Source organism: Mobula birostris, chromosome 32 (genome assembly GCF_030028105.1).
Source record: "Mobula birostris isolate sMobBir1 chromosome 32, sMobBir1.hap1, whole genome shotgun sequence".
Classification (NCBI taxonomy): Eukaryota; Metazoa; Chordata; class Chondrichthyes; order Myliobatiformes; family Myliobatidae; genus Mobula; species Mobula birostris.
The window spans coordinates 8,634,656-8,660,463 of NC_092401.1; the positions used below are offsets into that span (position 1 = coordinate 8,634,656).

Consider the following 25,808-nt stretch of genomic DNA (forward strand, 5'->3'; position numbering starts at 1 on the left):
CTCTGCTCATTAACATTATTAAGGGTCTTGCCTTCAAGCGTTCTGTCTCGTTACATTTGACTTACTAAGGTGCAACACTTCATATTCTGCCGGCTTAAACACCATCTGCCATTTCTCAACCCACATCTGCAACTGCCAGTTTTCTACACTATGCACAACTCCACCAACCTTCGTATCATCTGCAAACTTACTAACTGACTCTTCTACACTTTCAGCCAAATCAGTCCGGTGAGTGGTTTATGAATCAGCTTTGCGGCCACCCTGTTCCTACATAGTGTGTGAGTGAATGGGGAGAGCAGGGAGGTGATGGCGAATGGACCCAAGGGGCGTGGGTGCCCTGGCGGGGTCAAAAGCAGGCTGATGGGCGACAACACATACCTGTAGCCTTTGTAGAACATGATTAGTTCTGCGATCTACTACCACCAGGGTCCTGTCCTCACTACTAGACAGTACAAAACGATCATCGGCTGCCAGGGAGAGAACAGCGCTGGAGTGTAGTTTCCATCTGGCCACCACGGGGTTATCAACTGTGGAATGGAGGGCACAGTGCAATTAAACAAATACCGACTTACCCACAGCAAACTATCAAAATGATACACATCACTGCTCAAACCAGCACCTACATGAGATTGCCTACTGTGTGCGAATCAGGAGGAGGGATAAATTCTACCCCTTCCCCCATCAGTAGAAAGCACATACTGACCTCGTGGATCATACACGGTGACCAGTTTATCATATGATCCCGCTACCAGGACGTTGGGAAGATACACCAAACACAGCACAGCCGCTTTTCCGCTGTGGAAATAAAATCTCAGTCAGCAATACATCAGTTTGTATTACACATCCTGCTGCCTCACATTTCCTAACCGCACCATAAGGGGGCAGGTCAGACACTGATTTGCCTCGTCTACCCCTCCCATGCCACCCAGTGGCTCAGGAACACATCTTTACCTCTGGTCTCTCAGTAAAGAGCATTCTCTTACGGGAAAATTGCATTCTGTTGTTACTGCATATCCACATGTACATGGCAAGGACTTAGCACAAAATCGGTTGGGGAGCTTATGCCCACAAGTGCAGTGTAAACTCCAATGCTTCCTACAGGAGCCAACTCCTGGACTGATACACAAGTTAAAATTTGTGTGTGTGTGTGCGCAAACAAATGAAACAACATTCCCCCAGACTATGGTACACCCACATCACATTAACCCAAATATGCTCATAAATAAGTTAATAAAATTCAAAATGCACAACACAGATAAACAGTAAACAGCTCGCAATCCTAGTGACGAGACCTCCTTGGTGACGGAATATTCACTAATCTCACAGCCTGAGGGAAGAAATTATTACCCAGCCTGGCAGTCCTAATCTTAACACCTTTGCACCTCTTTCCTGATGGTAGTGGGTCAGAGAGATTGTGGGATGGGTGGTAGGGATCCTCAACAAGGATCCTCCCTCCTGACAGTTGTAGGTCAAAGAGTGAGTGGGATGGGTGGTGGGGATTCCCGATAATGATTCAAGCTTTGTCTGCAATGCTCCCAGTAAATGTCACAAATGGGGAGGGGGGAGGGGGGAGGGAAGAGGGAAACCACAGTGATCCTCTCAGCCATTTTTACAATCCTCTTTAATGCCTTGTGGTCTGATTCCTTGCAGCTTCCATACCACACGATAATGCAGGCAGACAGGACACTCCATGGTGCTCCTGTAAAAAAGTTGTTAGAAAGGGGCCGGGGAGCCTTGCATACCTCAATCTCCTCGGAAAGCGTAGATGCTGCTGTGCTTTCTTGAGTAGTGAGGTGGTGTTTGGGACCAGGTTAGATCGCCTGTTATGTGCACACCAAGAAACTTTGTGCTCTTCACTCTATCCATGACAGACATCGATGTGCAATGGGGAGTGGTCAACATGTGCCTTCCTGAAGTCCCCCACAGACATTTCTTTTGTCTTATCCACATTGAGACTTAGGTTGTTGTTCTCACAACACTCGACAAGCCTCTCTACCTCCTCTCTGTTTGCCGACTCATCATCGTTGCTGAAGAGGCCAACCACTGCAGCATCAATGCACTTGATGATGCGGTTTGAGCTGGATCTGGCAATACAGACGTGAGTCAGCTGCATGAGCAGCAGTGGGCTGTCTGCACAGCCCCTGGGGGCACCAGTACTCCATGATGAAGCTTGAGAACTTGCTGCAAACTCGGACTGAATGAGCTCTTTCCGTCAAGAAGTCCAAGATCCATTCACAGAAAGGGGCACCGAGTCCCAACAAAGACCATTTACCCACCAGCCCCTGAGGGATGATCGCATTAAACAGCGAGCTGATGTTGATGAACGGTATCTCAGTGTATGAGGCATTGTTTTCCAGGTAGGACAGGACGGAGTGGAGGGCCGAGGCTATGGCATCATCAGTGGACCAGTTTGAGTGGTAGGCAAACTGGAAAGGGTCCAATGTAGCAGGAAGGTGGGATTTTACACAACCCATCACCAGCCTCCCAAAGGACTTCATGATTGTTGAGGTCACTGTCACTAAGTGGTAATTGTTTTGGCCAGTTACCGTCACTCTCTCGGGCACTGAAATGATGGTGGCTGCATGAAGCTTGTTATGGTTTGCACGCCTTGTCACATGCGCATGTCCCTGGTGTCACAAAGATGTCTGTGAATTTCCTGTGAGTACTCACGCTTTGCTTTCCTAATGGCACTGAGCAGCATATCCCATTTTCCTGGAATATTCTGGTGGAAGCAGGGAGGCACGCAGTATGAACATTCAGCAAGTGTGCTGACTGTGAGCCAGGGTGATGCAAGTGTCTGACAGCCTCCACATCATGGAAAACTGAAGAATCACACAGCCACTCAACTCATGCTCTCAGTTTACTCATCTCCTAAATCAGGAATCAAGAATGAGATGGAAAGCAATGAAGCCAAGACATGTGCGGACCATCCTCTGACACCTGGAACAATGAGCAACAACACTGGCTGCTTTGAGAGTCATAGAAAAGTACAGCACAGAAACAGGCCCTTCGACCCATCTAGCCCATGCTGAAAACATTTAAACTGCCTACCCCCATCAACCTGCACCAGGACCATAGCCCTCCATACCCCTATAATCCAAGTACCTACCCAAACTTCGCTTAAACTTCGAAATCAAGCGCGTACGCACCACTTATGCTGACAGTTTTTTCCCACACTCACGCGATCCTCTGTGTGAAGAAGTTCCCCCTCATGTTCCCTTTAAACTTTTCACCTTTCACCCTTAAAACTATTTCATTGTCTTTTGGAATATGAATGGGAAGCACAGGCTGGTGGTGTGTGCAGTAATGCCTCTCGGGGCACTTATATCCCAACTTTCCCGAGATAACCAGTGAAGTGGAATGCTAGAAACAGTGAATGACTAGCACCACTTCAGTGGGTTGGGGTCTAACCTCCCACTGTCGCACAATGTTACTTCACTCACACCTCCACTCCCTAGACATAGCTGTTACCTCATGTCTCGGACTGCTGCACCATCTGAAGCCATGTCCCAGAGCTTGACACTGCTGTCCCACGATCCAGAGCACAGCATATTGTCCTGGGCTGCGAGAGCCCAGACCCAGCCCTGCAACAAGAGCAGAGATAGGGTGGCACCAATGAGGCAGAGCTAATAGAATCAAAAAAACAAAACAACCCACTCAGAGCCAGAGCATTTCTACAGTGCTTTTCACTTCAGGATATTTAATAGTGCTCCATTAGTTTAGATCTGCAGTCTCTGTTATAAGGTAGGAAAAGTGGTTGTCAAAATATGCACATCAAGCTCTCATAAAAAGCAAAATCACTCTGACCAAAGTAATTTTGAGTTAATAGAATGAGTTGGAAAAACTCAGCAAGTCAGGCAGTATCTGTGGAAAAACAGTAAAAAAAAACCTCCCTCTCCTAGTTCTGATAAAGGATCTCGGACTTGAACAAAACCATTCTTCTTTCCCCAGATGCTGCCTTACCTGCTGAGCGCTTACTGCACTATTGTTTTTTTTTAAACTTCAGATTTACGTAATCAGAGTGTGTGTGTGACCAGAGGAAACACAAAATTCTGAGGCTGATAAGGTCACTGTTGGGTATATAAATTGTGTAAAATTCCCTGTTATAGATTTTTAAAGCTGGCATCCTCACCCTGTGAGTTCCCTGTTGTTCACGTCCAAGAGTTTTCACCAGAACCTTCTCATCGTCCTGGGACAAACGCCTTAGGTCCCAGATGTTAACGTTCCGATCCCTGGATCCGGAAATACAGAGTGAAGCGTTCTGAGAAACATGGAGAAGCAGGGATGGTTAAACATTGTGTGTGCTGACAGAGACAACAGAAAGAGGGAGAGAGACAGAGAGATAAAGAGAAATAGACATGGACAGAGCCACAAAAAGACAAAGACAGGCAGAGACATGGAGAGGAAAATGCAGACATCAATAAAGGCTGACAGACAGGAGGAGAGTGAGACACAGAAACTGGAAAATGGAGGCATATAGGATGAGGGAGAGAAGGCTAGGGAGGGTCACGGGGGGGGGACAGAGGAGAAGCATCAGCAGTCATAGGTGTGGCTTTGCTGGGATCAGCTGCTGAGCACGTGGACAAGACCTGGAGCATTACCTGAATCAGCAGCACACAATCCACCGAGGCAAAGTGCCCATCGTTCAGTGTAAAATGCTCCATCTTGGGATTGGTGCCTGACCAATGGGAAAGATGTTCTTCAAGTTCAATGCATGCAGTTGGCCAATCAAATTCTTTACCTATTAAAAAAAGGAATGAATGAAATGAATCAGAATTAAGTCTGCCTGAATTTCACCCACTGGTCCCCACTGAGTTTAGTCTCTTCTCTCTCACACCTCGTCTCCCTACCAGGTTTAGAGACAGCCCATTCCATGCCCCATTGCTTAAGAACGTAGCTTCTACTCTTCCCAAACTCTGACCTTATCCTGAAATCTCACTCCTTGTCATTTCCACCTTCCTTCTCCTCTAAAGTTCATCCCCTGCCATCTGTCCCTGATGTTCCTCTCCCTGATCGCAACAGTTTGGAGCTTGTGTCTCTGAACTTGTGAATATTTGAATATTTTCTCAGCTCTTCTTGGATGTTCTCCGAATACACTTGCCGAGCCTGGACACCCTTTCCAACACACCTCTAAGTACATATATGTCACTATATGAAACCCTGAGACCCACTTTCTTGCAGGCATACTCAATAAATCCATAGAATAATAACTAACAGAATCAATGAAAAAGTTCAACCAGGATGCAAAAGAAAATAAACTGCACAAATACAAAAAGAAATAATAATAATAAAATAAGCAATAAGTATCAAGAACATGAGATGAAAAGACCTTGAAAGTCCATAGGTTGTGGAACATTTCAATGATGGGGCAAGTGAAGTCGAGTGAAGTTATCCCCTTTGGTTCACAGCCTGATGGTTGCGGGGTAGAAACTTAGCCTCAACCTGGTGGTGTGAGTCTTGAGGCTCCTGTACCTTCTTCCTGATAGCAGCAGTGAGAAGAGAGCACGTTCTGGGTGGTGGTGGTGGTGGGGGGGTCCCCTGATGGTGGATGCTACTTTCCTGTGACAGCATTTCCTGTAGATGCACTCAGTAGTGGGGAGAGCTTTACCCATGATGTACTAGTCCGAATTCACTACTTTTTGTAGGATTTTCCACTTAAGGGCATTGGTGTTTCCATTTTAGGATGTGATGCAGCCAGTCAACGTACTCTCCACCAACCATCTATAGAAGTTTGTCAAAGTTTTAGATGTCACTCCCTCCGAGCTGGCATCTATTCTACAATTGTGTAGCCCCACCACAACCAAGTGTGCACCCTGCCCCTTGTCCGAGTTCACACTCAGAGCATTCTCCTCCTTCCTTGTGGGCCTAAGTCTGTATCTTCAGCCATAATGACTCATCTCTTCTCGGCACTCCCATCCAATACACAGTCCACCAAGCCCCAATTTGAACTCCCAGCCTTCTCTTACCCCTGACCTTGTCTGTACTTCCCCCATCACATTTTCCCCAAATACCCCTTCTTTGGGTTTATCACCATGGCAGTAACAATCTCAGGGGAATAATGCCGAGCAATAAAGATTAGGATGCAATGCCGTGGCTTTATAAGGCAGTGGTCAGACACTTGGAGTACTGTAAGCAGCTTTGGGCACCTAATCTACAGAGGGATGTGCTGGCGTTGCAGAAAGTTCATAAGAATCTTCACAAGAATAATCCCAAGATCAAAAGGTTCAACATATGAGGAGCATTTTATGGCTCTGGGCCCATACTCATTGGAGTTTAGAAGAATGAGGTGGGATCTCATGGAAACCTCCTGTATAGTGAAAGACTGGACATGGAGAGGATGTTTTTATGGACCAGAGGGCATAGCCTCAAAACAGAAGAGTGTCCCTTTAGAATCAGAAATGAGGAATTTCTTTAGCAAGAGGGTGATAATTTGTGGAATTCATTGTCACGTATTGCTGTGAAGGCCAGGTCATTGGGTATGTTCAAAGAGGTGGTTAATAGGTTCTTGATTAGGGGGACATCAAAGGGAGCAAGCAGGAGAATGGGATTGGGAGGGATGATATATCAGACATGATCGAATGGCGGAGCGGGCTCAATCGGCCAAATGATCTAATACTGATTGTATATGCACAAATGTAGAGCTTTATGCCAAGTCATGGTCAACTCCTTCTCTGAAGTAAATTAAATTAAGGGCCTTGTATTCCCATAAAGTAAAGGTCCTCTGTCAACCTACCCGCCAAGTAAAAAGTTCACAACAATCCCCTCGGGGAAAAAATACCCAGAGAGCCTGAGCTGATTGATGCGGGAATTGCAAACTCTGCCACGGGTGGAACAGATGGTTGGGGTTGCAGATGGGTAGTTTGAGAGAGTGCGCACTCCTTCTATCGTTTCTACTGGGCTACAAGTCTGCTCTCAACCAATGGATCATGCTTCTCAGGACAATCCTGAATGTCCTTCTCCATTTTCAGCAGTCAGAGACCAGGTACTCCCAGGCAATGAGGATGTTACATTGTTCAAAGGGGCTCGGAGGACATTTCTAAATCTTTTCTTGTCCAGCTGGCAATGGTGTGTCATGATCGAGTCCAAAACAGAATGACTATTTTGGGAGTCTGGTGTCAGGCACAGAAATGATGTGACTCACCCAGTGACTCTGACTGAGAGTAAATACAGCCTCAGTGCTGGGGATGGCGGCCAGGGAGAAGATGCTGACAGTGGTTTTGCATGATACCATTTGATGGCTCTGGGCCTGTCCATGCTGGAGTTCAGAAGAATGCAAGTAGAATTTCATTGCAACCTACCGAATATTGAAAGGCCTGGAGAGGGTGGATGTGGAGAGGATGTTTCCATAATTGGGAAGAACCCAGGACCAAAGGGCTCAGCCACAGAATACGTTTGTCTATTTAGAACAGAAGTGAGGAGGAATTTCTTTAGCCAGAGCGGGTGAACCTGTTGATTTCATTGCCACAGACCGCTGTGGAGGCCAAGTCATTGGGTATATTTAAAGCAGATGTTTATAGATTCTTGATTAGAGATTTCAGGAAGGAGGCAGGAGTAGGGTTTGAGAAGGATAATAAATCAGTCATAATGGATTGGCAGAGCACTGGATGGGCCAAATGGCCCAATTCTGCTCCTCTGTCTTCTGGTGTTACACATTTGAAAAGTACCTAGGGCAGGAGCTCCCACCTGGGGTCCACAGACCCTTTGCTTAATGGTATTGGAACCATAGCATAAAAAGGTTGGGAACCCCTGATCTAGGGGGTCTTGGCTCATCCAGGGACAGATCAGCATGCCACCAGTTCCCTTTGAGCTGTCTGTTGAGGGTTGGGGTTAGAGCAGGTTTGGATCTAGGGTCTTTTGGCTCGTGCAGGGGAAGATCAGTTGCCCTGACTTCCCACTGGGCTGTCTGGTGAGGACCAGGTGTGGCTAGGCTCTGTTAGCACTCACCCATGTGGAAAATAGACACTGGGGTAAGTTCAGTAGTGAGCCAGTTCAAATTGATTCCAAACCTGAAGTAGGTTTGGATGGGATCTTATACCCTTGAAGCACTCTACTGCAATGGGAGGAAGAGGCTGGTGCCCCACAAAATCCTGTTATTACATGGGAGGGACGTCAGTATCCCTGCATTCTCCATATTGGAGCCAATACCAGAAGTGGAGGGAATTCAATATTCCTGAAATTCTCACACCAAAGTGGAACGGTGGAAGGACTGATATCCACCGAAATCCTTTGCAATGGGAGGGGAGATAGAATCTCTGGAAAAATCACATTTGATAAGGGTAATCGACATCAATGGGTATACTTAAAGAGGAGGTTAATAGGTTCTTGATTAGTAAGGGCATCAACATTACAGGGAGAAGGCAGAAAAATAGGGTTGTGAGGGATAAATAAATCAGCCGTGGGGCAAATGGTCCCATGCCTTATGGTCTTATGTCTTACTGTCAATGTCGTACAAATCACAAACCTTCCAGTATTGGGTAGCTCAAGCCAAGGATCTTCTGTGCTCGGATTCTCCAGGTCACCTCATCAGTCAGGACATATTGGAATGTTCGGCACACCAATGGGAGGACGCCAAGCACAAATCTGGCATCTAGATAGGAGAAGATCTCCAGGATAATCTCCCAGGGGAGGGAGAGCAGACTGGATTGCACATTGTCAGTTGGCAGCACCTGACTGGATCGCAACTTCACACTCAGCTCAGAAGCGCTGGACCTGCTGCTGCGGGGCTGACACTCAGCGCTCAGCTCCGGCGGGCAGCTTGGGGGTCTGGGGCCACATAGGTCAGGGTTCCGGATTCGGTCCACGTACTCCTGGGCCTGGAGCTCGAGCTCCTCTTCTGTCTCCAGATCAAGCTTGCCCTCGGCCTGAAACTGGTCACACCAGAATTCGCCCGATCCACTTGCCATACTGCATTCACTGTCCCAGGGTCAGCAGAACAGGCTGCAAGAACAACAAAGGAGTATAAATTTGCCTGGTGAATCCTCTGACAGCATTAAAAGATAGAAAACAGAATATGCTAGAGGAACTCAACACGTCAGGCAGCATCTGTGGAGGGAAATGAACAGTCTGCATTTAGGGTTGAGCGGCTTCATCTAATTCAGGTGAAGTAACCAAGGTTTGAAGTAAAAATTTATTATCAAAGTACATATACTACCTTGGAATTTATCTTCTTTCCGGCATTCAAAGTAGATACAAAGAAACAATCGAATCAATGAAAAACTACACACAAACACCAATGTGCAAAAGACGACAAATTGTGCAAACAGAAAAGGAAAAACAAAATTATAATAAATAAGTAAACAATAAATATAAAGAACTTGAGCTAGAGTCCTTGAAAGTGAGTTCTTAAGTCCAGGAATCAGTTCAGCGTTGGTGTGAGTGACATTATCCACCCTGGTTCAGGACAGGCAGTAAGTCCCAAACATCACTGTGTTGCATGCTCCAGCATCTTCACTCTATCAAGTCTGTGCCTTGCATTGGAAGAACTCCGATTGCTCATGATCTGCCAGGACTTGCATTGCTCATGGACCCTTCCCAACTAGTTTCCCCCTGCTTCCCTACCTCTCTGAACAAAGATCTCAAGCCTCGCTCTAGTCACAGCAGAGTTGCACAGGTTATGGGTTACTTTACATGCTTCATCAGTCCACACACCAAGGATAGGGTCAGGACACCAGCCTTGTGTTAACCTTTGTTCTAGAAAGGATGAATCAGTTAGGTTTCCAGCTCCTGATTACAATCCAGTGCCTATAGCTGGTGAGCGTAGTCCCAGATGGGCATTTTTGGCTACATTCCGGCAGCACCAAGTACCAGAGCCAAACACGGCATCCGCTCCCCCTTCACTAACAATCGGGAATCCCTGCAAACTTTAAAATTTACTAATTAATTTAAATACAAAAATCTTCAAGGGTTGCACAGAGTTTAAACCCAATCACAAACAAGACCTGGCCTAAAACCAATGAAAGTTGGACGTCACAGGGATTAAATGCATTTCACCTTTGCATTATATGCTCTTTGAGAAAAGAGGTATTTAGGTCTGATTATAAACAAAATGTTCCCTTTTATCTCCAATTATACCCTTCCCCTAAGCAGTAAACTCTAATGAATACTGTTGCAGGTGTTCAAGACAAGTACCTGATCATACGCCTTCACTACACATTCTTACTTAAACCCATCACTTTTAGTAAGGATCTGACAGTGTAAATGCTGTAGGTAAACATTTGAGGACAGTGGTGGATGGGGGGGGGGGGGGAGGAGGAAGAAGGAGTTCAACTGAAACATTTAAGAGAAGTTTGGATAAGTACATGGATGGGAAGGGGAGTTTATTTATTTATTGGGATACAGCAGGAAATAGGCCCTTCAAACTGCACCACTGATTTAACCTTAGCCTATTCATGGGGCAATTTACAATGGCCAATTAACCTACCAACTGGTACGCCTGTGGACTGTTGGGAAGAAACCGGAGCACCCAGAAGAAACTCAGGCCGTCACGGGGAGAACGTACAAACTCCTTACTGGCAGCAGCAGGAAATGAAACCAGGTCGTCAGTACTGTAATGCATTGTGCTAACCACTATGCTACCATGCCGCCTTATGGAGGGTTATGGACCAAGTGCAGGTTGATGGGACTAGGCAAAAAAAAAACAAACTAGTCAGGCAAGGACTAGATGGGCCAAAAGTCCCGTTTCTATTCTGTAGTTCTCTATGACTCTTAAGTGTCCCACACACCTGGCGCCAACATGGCATGCTCACAATGCTTGAAATGGACACTTAAATCTGAAATATCAAAATGCTGGAAACACTCAGCAGGTCAGTCAGGATCTAGAAAGAGAAACCATTTCTAAGTAATAGGCACAGACCTAAAAAGTTGACCTTTTCTCCTTCCACACACACTGCCTGATCTGTTAATGTTTCTGGCATTTTATTTTTAATTATGGTCTGTACAGAGTTAGATGTCTTGAGTGAGGAGTCTCGGAGCCACAAAAAAGTGTCACTGTTCCTGGTTACAGAGACAGAGAGGTAGTTCAGTCAATGCTGCTTACCTGATCACTTGTCTCTGCAGGGGCATGCGCATGAGCAGTGAATACTGGATGAAATCACCATTCAGTTGAACTTGAAGAATCAGAGAGTCGTAGAAAAGTACACAGAAACAGGCCTTTCGGCCCATCTAGTCCATGCCAAAACCACTTAAATTGCCTACTCTCATCGACATGCACCAGGACCATAGATCTCCATACCCCTATTGTCCATGTACCCATCCAAACTTCTTAAACATTGAAATCGAGCTTGCAAGCACCATTTGTGGTGGCAGCACGTTCCACACTCTCACGACACTCCAAGTGAAGTAGTTTTCCCTCATATTCCTCTTAAACTTTTCACCTTTCACCCTTAACCCATGTTCTCTAGCTGTAGTCCCACCCAACCTCAACAGAAAAAGCCTGTTTGCATTTACCCTATCTATACCCCTCAATTTTACACACCTCTACCAAATCTCCTCTCAATCTTCTACGTTCTAACATATACAGTCCTAACCTATTCAATATTTCCCTATAACTCAGGTCCTCCAGACCCAGCAACATCCTTGTAAATTTTCTCTGTACTCTTTCAACCTTGTTTGGCGGGGAGGTTTGCTAATGCTATTGCGGATGGTTTAAACTAGATCTGCAGGGGTTGGGAACCGACATGAAGAGCAGAGGTGGGGAGGTTGAAGCATAAGTAGAAACAGCCTGTAGGGAGTCGGTGAGGAAGGACAGGCAGATGATAGAGCAAAGATGCACTCAGCCTGATGGCTTGAGATGCGTCTACTTTAATGCAAGGAGTATCATAAACAAGGCAGATGAGCTTAAGAGCATGGAACAATATGTGGAACTGTAATGTTGTGGCCATTACGGAGACTTAGATGACTCAGGAGCAGGAACGGCTGCTGAGCAATATGTTGGACTCAGGATAGATCTTCAGAGATGTTGACAGGAACTTGAAACTGCTAAGTCTTTCCACTGCTGGGTCCTTGATGAGGACTGGTGTGTGCTTCCTCGATTTCCCCTTCCTGAAGTCCACAAGCAATTCCTTGGTCTTAGTCATAGTCATACTTTATTGATCCCAGGAGAAATTGGTTTTGGTATAAATAATAACTAGTAATAAAACCATAAATAGTTAAATAGTAATATGTAAATACTGCCAGGAAATAAGTCCAGGACCAGCCTATTGGCTCAGGGTGTCTGACCCTCCAAGGGAGGGGTTGTAAAGTTTGATGGCCACAGGCAAGAATGACTTCCTATGACGCTCTGCGTTGCATCTCGGTGGAATGAGTCTCTGGCTGAATATACTCCTGTGCCCAACCAGTACATTATGTAGTGGATGGGAGACATTGTCCAAGATGGCCCTTGTGGCTAGAGGGATCAGGGGGTATGGAGGGAAGGCTGGTACAGGGTTCTGAGTTGGATGATCAGCCATGATCATACTGAATGGCAGTTCAGGCTCAAAGGGCCGAATGGCCTACTCCTGCACCTATTTTCTATGTTTCTATGGCATGCAACTGGACAGCATCCTCTTTTCAGACACCACCAGAGTCCAGTTCCATCCCCACAACATCACTGGCCTTACGAATGAGTTTGTTGATGTCTGCTACCCTCAGCCTGCTGCCCCAGCACATAACAGTAAACACAATCGCACTGGCCACCACAGACTCGTAGGACATCCTCAGCATCATCCGGTAGATGTTAAAGGACCTCAGTCTCCTCAGGAAATAGAGACGGCTCTGACCCTTCTTGTAGACAGCCTCAGTGTTCTTTGACCAGTCCAGTTTATTGTCAATTCGTATCCCCAGGTATTTGTAATCTTCCACCATGTCCACACTGACCCCCTGGATGGAAACAGGGGTCACCGGTACCTTAGCTCTCCTCAGGTCTACCACCAGCTCCTTGGTCTTTTTCACATTAAGCTGCAGATAATTCTGCTCACACCATGTGACAAAGTTTCCTACCGTAGCCCCGTACTCAGCCTCATCTCCCTTGCTGTTGCATCCAACTGTGGCAGAGTCATCAGAAAACTTCTGAAGATGACAAGACTCTGTGCAGTAGTTGAAGTCCGAGGTGTAAATGGTGAAGAGAAAGGGAGACAAGACAGTCCCCTGTGGAGCCCCAGTGCTGCTGATCACTCTGTCGGACACACAGTATTGCAAGCACACGTACTGTGGTCTGCCAGTCAAGTAATCAAGAATCCATGACACCAGGGAAGCATCCACCTGCATCGCTGTCAGCTTCTCCCCCAGCAGAGCAGGGCGGATGGTGTTGAACGCACTGGCCAAGTCAAAAAACATGACCCTCACAGTGCTCAGTGTCACGGAGGGATGGTCTACTAAGTCAGTGTGGGTGGAAGTCAGAAACAGGTAAGGGGCAATAGCTCTACTGGGTGTTTTATTTTTGACCCCCCAATAACAACAGGGATAGGGAGGAGCAGATATGGAGGCAGACTCTGGAACAGTGTGATAGTAGTTGGGTCATTGTGATGGGAGATATTAACTTTCCTAAGATTGATTGGCATCTCCTTTGCACAAGGGGCTTAGATAGAGTGGAGTTTGACAAGTGTGTTCCAGAAGGCTTCCTGACGCAATATGCAGATAAGGCAACTAGAGGAGAGGCTCTACTTTATCAGGTATTGGAAAATGAACCTGGTTAGGTGTCAGATCTCTCGGTGCGAGAGCATTTTGGAGGTTGTGACCACAATTCTACGTCCTAAACCGTAGCGCTGGAGAGGGATAGGAGCAGACAATTTGGGAAAGCACCTAATTGGGGTAGGAGGGAATATGATGCCATTAGGCAGGAACTCGGGAGCAGATGTTCTCAGGAAAATGCACGGCAGAATTGTGGCAAATGTTCAGGGAATATTTGCACGGAGCTCTGCACAGGTACATTCCGTTAAGGCAGGGAAAGGATGGTAGAGTTAAGAACCATGGTGTACAAAGTATGTAAAAAGTCTATGTCAGAAGAAAAGCTTACGAAAGGTTAAAGAAATTAGGTCCTGTTAGAGCTCTAAAAAATTACAAGGTTGCTAGGAAGGAGTTTAAGAATGGAATTAGACCCAGAAGGGGCCATGAGAAGGCCTTGGTGAGCAGGATTAAGGAAAGCCCCAAGACATTCTACAAGTATATGAAGAGCAAGAGAATGAGCATTGTGAGAATAGGACCGATCAGGTGTGATAGAAGAAACGTGTGCATGGAGTCGGAGAAGATCGCGGAGGTACTTAATGAACTCTCTGCTTCAGTATTCACCAGGGAAAAAGACCTTGGCAACTGTGGGGATGAAGCGCTTGAGCATATAGACATTAAGAAAGAGGATGTGCTGGAGCTTTTGAAAAGCATGAAGTTAGACAAGTCACTGACTGGATTAGATATACCCCATGCTACTGTGGGAAGAGAGGGAGGAGATTGCTGAGTCTCTTGAGATAATCTTTGCGTCATCAATAGGGACTGGAGAAGTACCGGAGGATTGGAGGGTTGCAAATGTTGTTCCCTTGTTCACGAAAGGGATTAGAGATAACCTAAGAAATTGCAGACCAGTGAGTCTTACTTCAGTAGTGGGAAAGTTGTTGGAGAAGATCCTGAGAGGCAGGATTTATGAGCATTTGGAGAGACACACACAATCTGATTAGGGATAGTCAGCATGGCTTTGTCAAGAGGCCTTATGAGCCTGATTTAATTCATTGAAGATTAAACAAAACACATTGATGAACGTAGAGCAGTGAATGTAGTGTATATGGATTTCAATAAGGCATTTGATAAGGTTCCCCATGCAAGGCTCCTTCAGAAAGTAAGGAGGCATGGGATCCAAGGAGACCTTGCTTTGGGGGATCCAGAATTGGCTTGCCCACAGAAGGCAAAGGGTGGTTGTAGATGGTTTGTATTCTGCATGGAGGTCAGTGACCAGTGGTGTTCTGCAGGGATCTGTTCTGGAACCCCTCTTTGTGATTTTTATAAATGACCCGGATAAAGTAGTAGAAGGGTGGGTTAGTAAATTTGCTGATGACACAAAGGTTGGGAGTGCTGTGGATTGTCTGGAGGGTTGTCAGAGGTTACAGCTGAACATCAATAGGATGCAGAACTGGGCTGAGAAGTGGCAGATGGACTTCAACCCAGATAAGTGTGAAGTGGTTTATTTTGGTAGGTCCAGTTGAAGACAGAACATAATATAAATGTTAAGAATCTTGGTAGTGCTGAGGATTGGAGAGATCTTGGGGTCTGTGTCGATAGGATACCCAAAGCTGCTGCACAGGTCGACAGTGTTGTTAAGAAGGCATATGGTGTGTTGGCATTCATCAACCATGGGATTGAGTTAAAGAGCCGTGAGGTAATGTTACAGCTATAGAAGACCTTGGTCAGACCCCACTTGGAGTACTGTGTTCTGTTCTGGTCACCTCACTACAGGAAGGATATGGATACTATAGAGAGAGTGCATGGAGATCTACAAGGATGTTGCCTGGATTGGAGGGCATATCTTATGAGAATAGGTTGAGTGTACTTGGCCTTTTCTCCTTGGAGCAACAGAGGATGAGAGGTGACCTGATCGAGGTGTATAAGATAAGAGGCATTGATCGTGTGGATAGTCAGAGGCTTTTTCCCAGGGCTGAAATGGCTGAAACGAGAGGGCACAGTTTTAAGGTGCTTGGAAGTAGGTACAGAGATGTCAGGAGTAAGTTGTTTGCGCAGAGAGTGGTGAGTGCATGGAATGGACTGCTGGTGACTGTGGTGGAGGTGGATACAATAGAGTCTCTTAAGAGGCTCCTGGATAGGTACATGGAGTTTAGAAAAATAGAGGTCTATCGGCAACTCTAGGTAATTTCTAAAGTAATTACATGCTCGGCACAGCATTATGGGCCGAAGGGCCTGTAAGGCGCTATAAATTTCTATGTTCATATTTCCAGCTTTGACCAAAACTTCACACAATACTCCATATTAGGCCTCACCAGAGTCTTATACAACTTCAACATAACATTTCATCTGCTGTACTTTGATTTATGAAGGCAATATGCAAAAAACTTTCTTTACGACCATATCTACCTGTCATGCCACTTTCAATGAATTATGTACCTGTATTCCCAGATCACTTTGCTCTACCACACTCCTCAGTGCCCTAACATTCACTGTGTAAGACCTACCCTGGTTGATCCTTTCTAAGCGCAAATCCTCACACTCGGCTGCATTAAATTCCATCTGTCATTTTTCAGCCCATTTTCCCAGCTGATGCAGATCCCTCTGCAAGCCATGATAGCTTTCTGATTGTCCACTACACCATTAACCTTGGTGTCATCTACAAATCTGCTGATCCAGTTAAACACATTATGATCCAGGTCGATGATATAGATGACAAAACAGAGGGCCCAGCACTGATGCCTGTGGCACACCACTAGTCACAGGCCTCCAGTCAGTGTGGCAACCGTTTACGACCGCTCCCTGGCTTCTTCCACAAAGCCAATATCTAATCCAATTTACTACCTCATCTTGAATACCAAGTGACTGAACCTTCTTGACCAATCTCCATGTGGGACCTTGTCAAGTACCTTACTAAAGTCCACGTAGACAATATGCACTACCTTACCTTAATCCACTTTCCTGATAACTTCCTCAAAGAACTCTAAGACTGGTTAGACATGATCTGCCACACATAAAACCATGCTGACCTTTCTTAATCAGTTCATGTCTATCCAAATAATTACATATTTGGTCCTTTAGGATTCCTTCCAATAACTTCCCCACAACTGATGTCAGACTCACTGGCCTATAATTTCCTATTTTATCTTTAGAATCTTTCTTAAACAGCAGAACAACATTGGCTATCCTCCAGCCCTCTGGTACCTCTCGTGTTGCTAAGGATGATTTAAATCTCTCATCTGGGGCCTCGACACTTGCCTACCGTAGGGTCCGACGTGATACCTTGACCGGCCTGGGGGATTTATCCCCCCGATTTGCCTCAGGATAGCAAACACCTCCTCCTCTGTAATCTGTACATGGCCCATGAAGTTGATGCCACTTTGCCTCACTTCTACAGACTGTGTCCATCTCCTGAGTAAATACAGATGCAAAATATTTACTCAAGATCTCCCCCATCTGTTTTGGTCCACACATGGATTACCAGTCTAATCTTCAGGAATACCAAGTTTGTCTCTTGTAATACTTTTGCTCTTAACATATCTGCAGAATCCCTTAGGATTCTCCTTTACCTTGTCTGCTAGACCAATTTCATGCCTCCTTTTAGCCCTCCTGATTTTTTTCTTAGCATTCTCTTGCAATTCCTGTACTCCACAAGAACCTCATTTGTTCCTACTTGCCTATACCTGCTGCCCACCCTTTTTTTTCTTAACCAGGGCCAAAATACCTCCTGAAAACAAAGGTTCCCTACACTTGTTATCTTTATCTGTTACTCTGACAGGCACATACAAGCTCTGTACTCTCAATTCTACTTTTGAAGGCCTCCCATTTACGAAGTACACCTTTGCCAGAAAACAGCCGGTCCCAACCCACACTTGCTAGCTAACTTTTGATACCATCAAAACCGGCTTTTCTAAAATTTAAAACCTCAATACACGGACCAGACCTATCTTTTTGCACATTTACTTTGAAACTAATGGCATTGTGGTCACTGGATGCAAACTGTTTCCCTACACAAACCTCTGTCACCTGCCCTGTCTCATTCCCCAATAGCAGATCCAGTACCGCGCACTCCCTTCTACGTACTGAAGGAGGAAACCTTCTCAAACACATTTGACAAACTTGAACCCATCCAGTCCTTTTACAGTATGGGAGTCCCAGACAATATGTGGAAAGTTAAAATCAACTACTGTAACAACCCTGTTTCCTGCAACGTCTGCGATCTGCCTACAAATTTGTTCCTCGAAATTCCTCGGACAGCTGGTGGTTTGTAACCCCTCCCACACTGTCATATCTAAAACAATGGAACCCCAGAATATCAAGCATAGGATTTCTTCTGCTTTTCTGCCTATGTCATCGGTGCTAATGAAATGTCCTATCATACTCTCAGCCTCCTGAATGACCCAGAGTTCATCTAGTTTCAGCTCCAACTGCTTAACTCAGATGGAACACATCATGCAATCAATTCATGATATAAACTAGAAGCTTCAATAACCAGAATCAGCTCATTGTTGGATTTTGTGTTGTCCACAATGTGCAAACATCCCTTGGTATAAGGCAGGCAGTATGCTATAACAAACAGAGGTGTTCCCTGGAAGCCTGTTGCAGGCAAATTAGCTGCTCCATACCCTACAAAGGAAACCACATAAATAAGGCTCCACACAACTTAAGGTGAACTTCAAACAAAACTGTAGCCAAATTGTGGACAAGACAAAGTTCGAAAGTTCAAGGTAAATTTATTGCCTAAGTACATACAAGTCACCACATTATATCCTGAGATTCATTTTCTTGTGCATAGAATCACCGTACACAAAAACAAGCAACCAACGTGCAAACGACAAAAAAAATTGTGCAAATACTAAAATAAAAACAATTACATATAATTAAAAAATATTTTTGAGAACAGGAGGCATAGAGTCCTTAAAAGTGAGTCTACAGGTTGTAGAATCAGTTCAGTGTTGGGGTTCAGGAGCCTGATGGTTGAGGGGTAATAACTGTTCCTGAACATGGTGGTGTGGGAGCTAAGGTTCCTGTACCTCCTTCCTGATGGCAGCTTTGAATTTAAGTTGGGCGAAAGTAAAATTACGGCTCCAGAACCTGCTTTATATAAAAGATTTGCTGAAATTAAAACTAAATATGATCTTCTTTTAACTTATCCAATTGAAACCCAACTCCTAAAAGATAAAAGTCAATTTTATATTCATGGAGATAAAATAGGTAAACTATTGTCTGATCAAGTTAAAATCTTTAGAGCTAAACAACAGATTAAAGAAATATGCAAAGCTAATGGTGATAGGACAACTAATTATTTAGAAATAAACGATACCTCCAGAGAATTTTACTCTAAACTCTATAGTTCTGAATCTTCTAAGGATGATACTGTAATGAACAACTAAATATTCCTACAATTTCTGCCTACAACAGAAAACTGTTCGGACAACCTATTTCCTTTGAGGAAATTGTTGAGGCTGTGCACTCATTACGTTTGAGGAAAGCTCCGGGTCCAGATGGATTTTCTGGAGAATTTTTACAAGATCTTTTCCTCACTGATTATACCTCATTTATGTTCCGTTTTTTCAGATTCATTTAAGCCGGGCAGACTTCCTCAATCTTTTTATGAGGCTTCCATTTCGCTCATTCTTAATAAGAATAAGGATCCAACTGAATGCTCTTCTTATAGACCAATTTCTTTACTTAATGTTGATGTTAAGATCTTATCTAAAGTTTTGGCCCATAGGATTGAAAATATTTTACCATCTGTCATTTCTGGTAACCAAACCGGATTTATCAAAATTCGATATTCTCACTTTAATATTCGCTGGTTATTAAATGTTATTTATTCTCCCTCTAACATGGAATCGGAATGTGTGGTATCCCTAGATGCTGAGAAAGCTTTCAGAGTTGAATGGAGTTAATTTATTTAAAACTTCAGAAAAATTTAATTTCCGACCTGTTTTCATTCAATGGATTAAATTACTTTATTTAGCCCCTTCTGCTAGGGTTATCACTAATTTTCAGAACTCCAAACCATTTAAGCTTCAACGTGGCACTAGACAAGGTTGTCTGTTGAGCCCTTTGCTTTTTGAGCTGGCCTTAGACCCTTTAGCCATTGCTTTTCGAGAATCTAATGATATCACCGGTATTTTAAAAGAGAGACACTATTCATCAAGTCTCATTGTATGCTGATGATTTACTGCTATTTATTTCTAATGTTGAGTCTTCATTACCCCATGTGCTTTCTTTACTGTTTTAGCCAGTTTTCAGGTTATAAATTAAATCTACATAAAAGTGAACTTTTCCCTTTGAACAATTTGATACCAATAAATTCTAACTTTCCTTCTAAAATTGTAAGAAACCAATTTACATATTTAGGTGTAACAATCACCAAAAATTATAAGTGTCTATTTAAAGAAAATTTTCTTACTCTACTGAATCATGTAAAAAGAATACTATCAAATTGGTCGCCTCTTTTGTTATCATTAATTGGTCGAATTAACTTTATCAAAATGATATGTTACCTAAATTTATATATCTTTTTCAGGCATTGCCAGTTTTCATTCCTAAATCCTTTTTTTGATTCTCTTGACTCTATTATATCTTCTTATAGATGGAAGAATAAGCGTTCTGGATTAAGTAAGATTCATTTTCAGAAAGATAAAAAGAATGGAGGATTAGCCTGACCAAACTTTATAGTTTATTGTTGGGCCGTTAATACAAGAAATCTTACATTTTGGTTATATTACATAAATCGTGAGGATTGCCCGATGTGGGTTTTTTTAAGCAGCTAATTCTGTTAATAAATTCTCTATTATTTCTCTTCTTGGATCCTCACTTACTTTGTCTTTGAGTAAGTTAACTGATAATCTGGTAGTTAAACACACTATGAGGATTTGGATACAATTCCTAAAATATTTTGGCTTACTGAGATTTTCTCTTTAGAGTCCCATTTTCTCTAATTTTTTTTAAACCCTCTATGACTGATGTGGGTTTTAAAGAATGGGATAGATTAGGTATTAAATGCTTTCAGGACTTGTTCAAATGAATAAAGACTTCCCCCTACAAACAATTGTCAACTAAATATAGTTTACCCAAAATGCATTTTTTTTGATATCTGCAAATAAGATTTTTTATGGTCTCAAATAAGTACATTTCCTAAAAGTCCTGATAAGAATCTACTAGATGTAATCTTTAATCTGAAACCTTTTTATAAAGGATCTATATCTAATATTTATAATATGCTATTGGGAATGAGAAGTATTCCTTTAGATAAAATTAAAAATCTTTGGTAACAAGATTTACAGACTTCAATTTCTGAGGAAACTTGGAATCAAATTTTTAAATTGGTCAACACTTCATCGTTATGTGCCTGTCACTCTCTCCTTCAGTTTAAAGTGGTCCATAGGGCCCATATGACTAAGGATAAATTGTCTCATTTTTATTTAGACATATCTTCATATTGTGATAAATGTAGTAATGGAGAAGCTTCACTCATTCATATGTTTTGGACATGTCCGAGTCTTGGAAAATATTGGAAAGTATTTCAAACCTTTTCGATACTTTTTAAAGTAAATTTCAAGCATAATCCTTTGATTGCTTTATTTGGTATTGTTGGAGGAAAGGATATTATTTTGGAGCCACCTGATTTGCACATTTTGGCTTTTATGTCTCGTATGGCCAGAAGGACACTTTTGGTTAAATGGAAAGATGTGGCCCCTCCTATTCACGCCCAATGGTTACATGATGTGATGCCATGTTTAAATTTAGAGAAGATTCGATGTTCAATCTTTGAATCTAATCAAGACTTTCAAACATTGTGGGGACCTTTTCTGAATTATTTTAAAAATCTTTGATTTGCTCTTAAAGCACAGATGATGACTAACAATCTTTTTTCTTTTTTTTCCCCTACTAATCAGCTTCAGTCTTGGTAGTGGGTTAGATTTTTTTAAAAATAAAATTATTATTTTTCAATGTTACAAACTAATTGACTCGTACAAATATAGAGTAAGGAGTCTTTACATGCGATTTAGTTTAATGTATTGACATATTTTTTTCTGTACTATTTTCATATATATATAAAAATTAATAAAAGTATTGATAAGAAAGTAAAATTACTTTTATTAATTCAGGTTATCTGCAAAAGACAATACAGGTATTCACTTCTGTGGGGAAAACTGCTTAACCTACATAAAACATGTCTTAAACATAAAAAAACATTTAAATCCTGTTATTAGACCATGATTTTTTAACATCATTAACCATATTTTTCCCCGCAACCTACTCATCCAGAAACATGCTCCTCAGTGCACTGCACAATAAATTGCTCCAATCCAGGAATGTGACTGGTCTGTTTTGCAGTGTTGGCTGCAGAAACAGGCAAGTCTGGTGTCTGGGATTGGGGATGCAGAATATAAATTCCAGAAGAGTCTCCAGGAGGTGCTTAGGGACCTAAACTGTAGGGAAGATGTTAGGAAACAGTGAGTCAGACAACACAACCCATTCCGGTAGAGGCCCGATAGTGTGGGACTTAAAAGAAAGGCCTTTCATATAAATAATTTCACTGGTTGTGAAGAACTTTGGGTGACCTTGGGTCTTCAAAAGACACTGCAAAACTTATTTTGAACCAATACTTTGTGCAAGGCTCAATAAAACATTGGTAGAATACCAGTCCTCAGATCATTCTAAGTGTGGTTAAAAGGCAATGTCATAGCAATAACTAAACAAAGGATAAAGTCCTCATATGCTAAAAGAAGATATTGAGTGCGAGACTTACATTTCAGGAATAGTCCACAGCTGAAGAACACTGATGGAATATGTCTCCACAAATCACTTGATGCCACATTGCGATTCATCAGTTGGACTGAAATCAGTCTCAGCAGCCCCTCCCTCAAAGCCAGAATCGACCGCCGGCGTGGCACGTACAACACCGTCCTGAGGTTGTGTTTCAAGAGTCAGCACTAATCAAAGATCAAAAGTACTTTACCCAGGTTTAAATACACAAGCCAACTTTTCCCTATACTCAGAGCCTAAATACTTTGAGCCCCAATGCATCAAGTTAAGAAATTAGACTGACATGGAATTACGCATGAAGGGTAATTTGTTACAATGGCTGAAGGGTCAGTAACCAAAGGAAACAAAGACATTGGCAATCAGAGGTAAACTTTTCTTTAAACACAGCAGTTTGTTGCAATCTGCAATGTGTGATTGGACTATATCAAGAGGGTATTGTGAAAAGTGCTTGAAAGTGGAAACATTTTCAGCGTTATGCAGAAAGAACAGGGCTTAATTAGAGAGCTCTTTCAAGGAGCCAGTGCAAGAACAATAGCTTGAGTGTATATCATTATGATGCCACAGTGACATTACTCTCACAAAGCATCAAATACTTTTTGACCAGCTTGTAATTCTACAACTGATCCTTCCTAGTTTTAAGACTAACACTGAAGTCCCAAAATAAAAACAAGAAATGCTAGACACACTCAGAAGATCTGCAGCAAGAGAAACAAAATTACCATTTCAGATCCACGGCCCTTCATTGGAACAGAGAATGAGAAAACAAGTTAATTTTCAGTATCATGAAGATGGGGAGGATGGTTAGCACAAAAGCAACAGCTCAGATAGGCCGAAAACAGATGAGTAGAGCAAGTCTGCTCCACTATTTGATAATGGCTGATTTGGTTTCCCTCTCAATCCCATTTTCCTCTAACTTTTGATGCCCTACCTCTGCTAAAAACACTCAATGACTTGGCTTCCACTGCTGCATGTGGCAATGAATTCCACAGAATCACAACCTTCTGGCTTAAGATATTCCTCAACTGTTCCAAAGGGACATCCTTCTGTTCCGAGGCTGAGCCCTCTGATCCTAGACTCACCCACTATAGGAAACATCCTATAATCTAATCTAACATCCTTTCCACCTCTACTCTATGTTTGTCTTTCAATATTCATACTCTTAATTCTTTCTAAGTTCCAGCAAGTAACAGCCTAGAGCTATCAAACTCTCCTCATATGTTAAACCTTCCATTTCCAGCATCATTCTCATGAACCTCCTCTGGACCGTCTCCATTGCCTTTCTTAGAAATACACACTACTCCACTGTGGTCTGACCGATGCCTATAAGGCCTCAGAATTACATCCTTGCTTTTATATTTTACTCCTAGAAATGAATGCTAACGTCGCATTTGACTTTCTTATTATTGACGCAGCCTGCAAGTTAACCTTTAGGACTCCCAAGTCCCCTTGCATCTCCGATTTCTGAATTTGCTCCATTTAGAAAATGGTCGACATCTTTAATGCCTTCTACCAAAGTGCATGACCATACACTTCCTTACAGTGTATTCCATCTGTCACTTTTATGTTCACTCTCCTGATCTGTCCAAGTCCTTCTGCAAACTCAGTTTCTTCAACACTACCCGTTAGATGGTGATATATCATCCAGCTTGGTGATAAGTAGTGGAAGCAACATCAATCCCTGCGGAACTCCATTAGTCACCAACAACCAACCACAAAAGGCCCCTTTTATTCCTTCCTGTTGCTTTCTGCCAGTCAGTCAAGCTTTCTGCTCATGCTAGTATCTTTCCTGTAATAAAATGGGCTCCTGTCTTGTTTAACAGACTCTAAGGAAAGAGTTAATAGTGATTCCTCCTTGGTTCATGCCAAAATAAAATGGAAGTTTGAAGTCGACACTGTGTGAACTTGGAACGTGGAGTCAGTCTATAGCTGTACACTAGTACCTGTACCCTAAGATTAGATAATGAAGAATATTTCCCTCCTTACAGACCTGTTGTCTGTTTTCCTCAATTGTGTGTCTGGGCTGAGGGTTGTAAGAGGTAAGGGGTGTACCTCTCGAGGATGGAAAAGATAATTATGTTACTTTTTTTTTAAAGGAACTTCTGCAAATCCAAGTAAACAGCATCCACTGACTCTCCTTTATCTACCCTTCCTGTTATTTCCTTGAAGAATTCCAACAAAGCAAGATAACTAACCTGATGTCAGACCATTTCACTGTATGCCTCCAAATACCACGAAACCTCATCCTTAATAATGGTCTCTTAACATCTTGCCAACCTCTGAAGTCAGGCTAACTGATGCATAATTTTCTGTCTTTTGTCTCCATTTCTGTGTCATTTGTGATTTTGCGGTCCTCTAGAATCTAGTGATTCTGGGTCCTTTTCAGGTCTGAAGAAGGGTCTTAGACCGAAACATCGTTTATTCTTCTCCATAACCTGCTGTGTTCCTCCAGCACTGTGTGTGAGACTCTGGATTTCCAGCATCTGCGGAATCTCGTCAAGTCAAGTCAAATTTATTTATAAAGCACATTTAAAAACAACCATGGTGACCAAAGTGCTGTACAAATGCAAGAAACACAGGTATAAACAAGGCACACATCTTATAGGCACAAAATAAACAACACATGAGCCTAAGCACAAGCCAAAATTCAGCCATATCAGGAAGATTCAAATGCTAGCAAATAAAGGTAAGTTTTGAGCCTGGACTTAAAAGAGTCAATGGAGGGGGCTGATCTGATAGGGAGGGAAATGCTGTTCCACAGTCTTAGGGGATACAACAGCAAAGGCGCTGTCACCCCCGAACTTAAATTTAGATTGCCGGACAGCCAGGAGCCCCAAGTCAGCCGACCTGAGGGACCTGGAAGTAGAATAAGGGATTAGAAGGTCTGCGATATAGGAGGGGGGCCAGCCTATTTAGGGCTTTAAAAACAAACAGGAGAACCTTCACATCAATTCTAAACCGTACTGCTAGCCAGTGGAGAGAGGCCAGGATAGAAGTAATATGGTCCCTCTTCTGGGCACCTGTCAGGAGCCTGGCTGTGGCGTTGTGTCAAGTGATCACTGTTAATGCCTCTACAGTCTCTTCAAGTATCTCTTTCAGAACCCTGGGATGTAGCTCACCTGGTCCAAGTGACTTATCTACCTTCAGACTTTTTCACTTCCCAAGCATTTTCTCCTTAGTAACAGCTACTGCAATCACTTCTGCCCCTAACACTCACAAATTTTTGGCATGTTGCTTTTGTCTTCAACAATGAAGACTGGCGCCAAATACTTATTTGGTCCATCCGCCACTTCTCTGTTCCCCATTACTACCTCTCCAGTGGCACTTTCTAGCCTGTTCATGTTCACTCCTGCATCCTTTTTACACTTACGAAAAAAACCTTTTGATAT

The 25,808-nt window shown here is 43.1% G+C and overlaps 1 protein-coding gene across 6 annotated transcripts in view; it reads right to left on the reverse strand.

The window, feature by feature from the left end:
* The window catches only part of fbxw9 (F-box and WD repeat domain containing 9), a 44,033-nt gene that overhangs the window by 9,421 nt on the left and 8,804 nt on the right, over nucleotides 1-25,808 (reverse strand). For all 6 annotated transcript variants that reach the window (XR_011883748.1, XR_011883747.1, XM_072248173.1 and 3 more), the window contains exons 2-8: nucleotides 22,406-22,589; nucleotides 8,462-8,937; nucleotides 4,602-4,741; nucleotides 4,133-4,261; nucleotides 3,472-3,584; nucleotides 704-795; nucleotides 379-527 (exon numbers count right to left, since the gene is read on the reverse strand). Coding sequence is in view for 4 of the 6 variants with exons in the window: in XM_072248173.1 (XP_072104274.1) it covers nucleotides 379-527; nucleotides 704-795; nucleotides 3,472-3,584; nucleotides 4,133-4,261; nucleotides 4,602-4,741; nucleotides 8,462-8,903 (1,065 nt within the window). In the remaining 2 variants the exon portion in view is untranslated. The remainder of the gene's footprint in view (nucleotides 1-378; nucleotides 528-703; nucleotides 796-3,471; nucleotides 3,585-4,132; nucleotides 4,262-4,601; nucleotides 4,742-8,461; nucleotides 8,938-22,405; nucleotides 22,590-25,808) is intronic.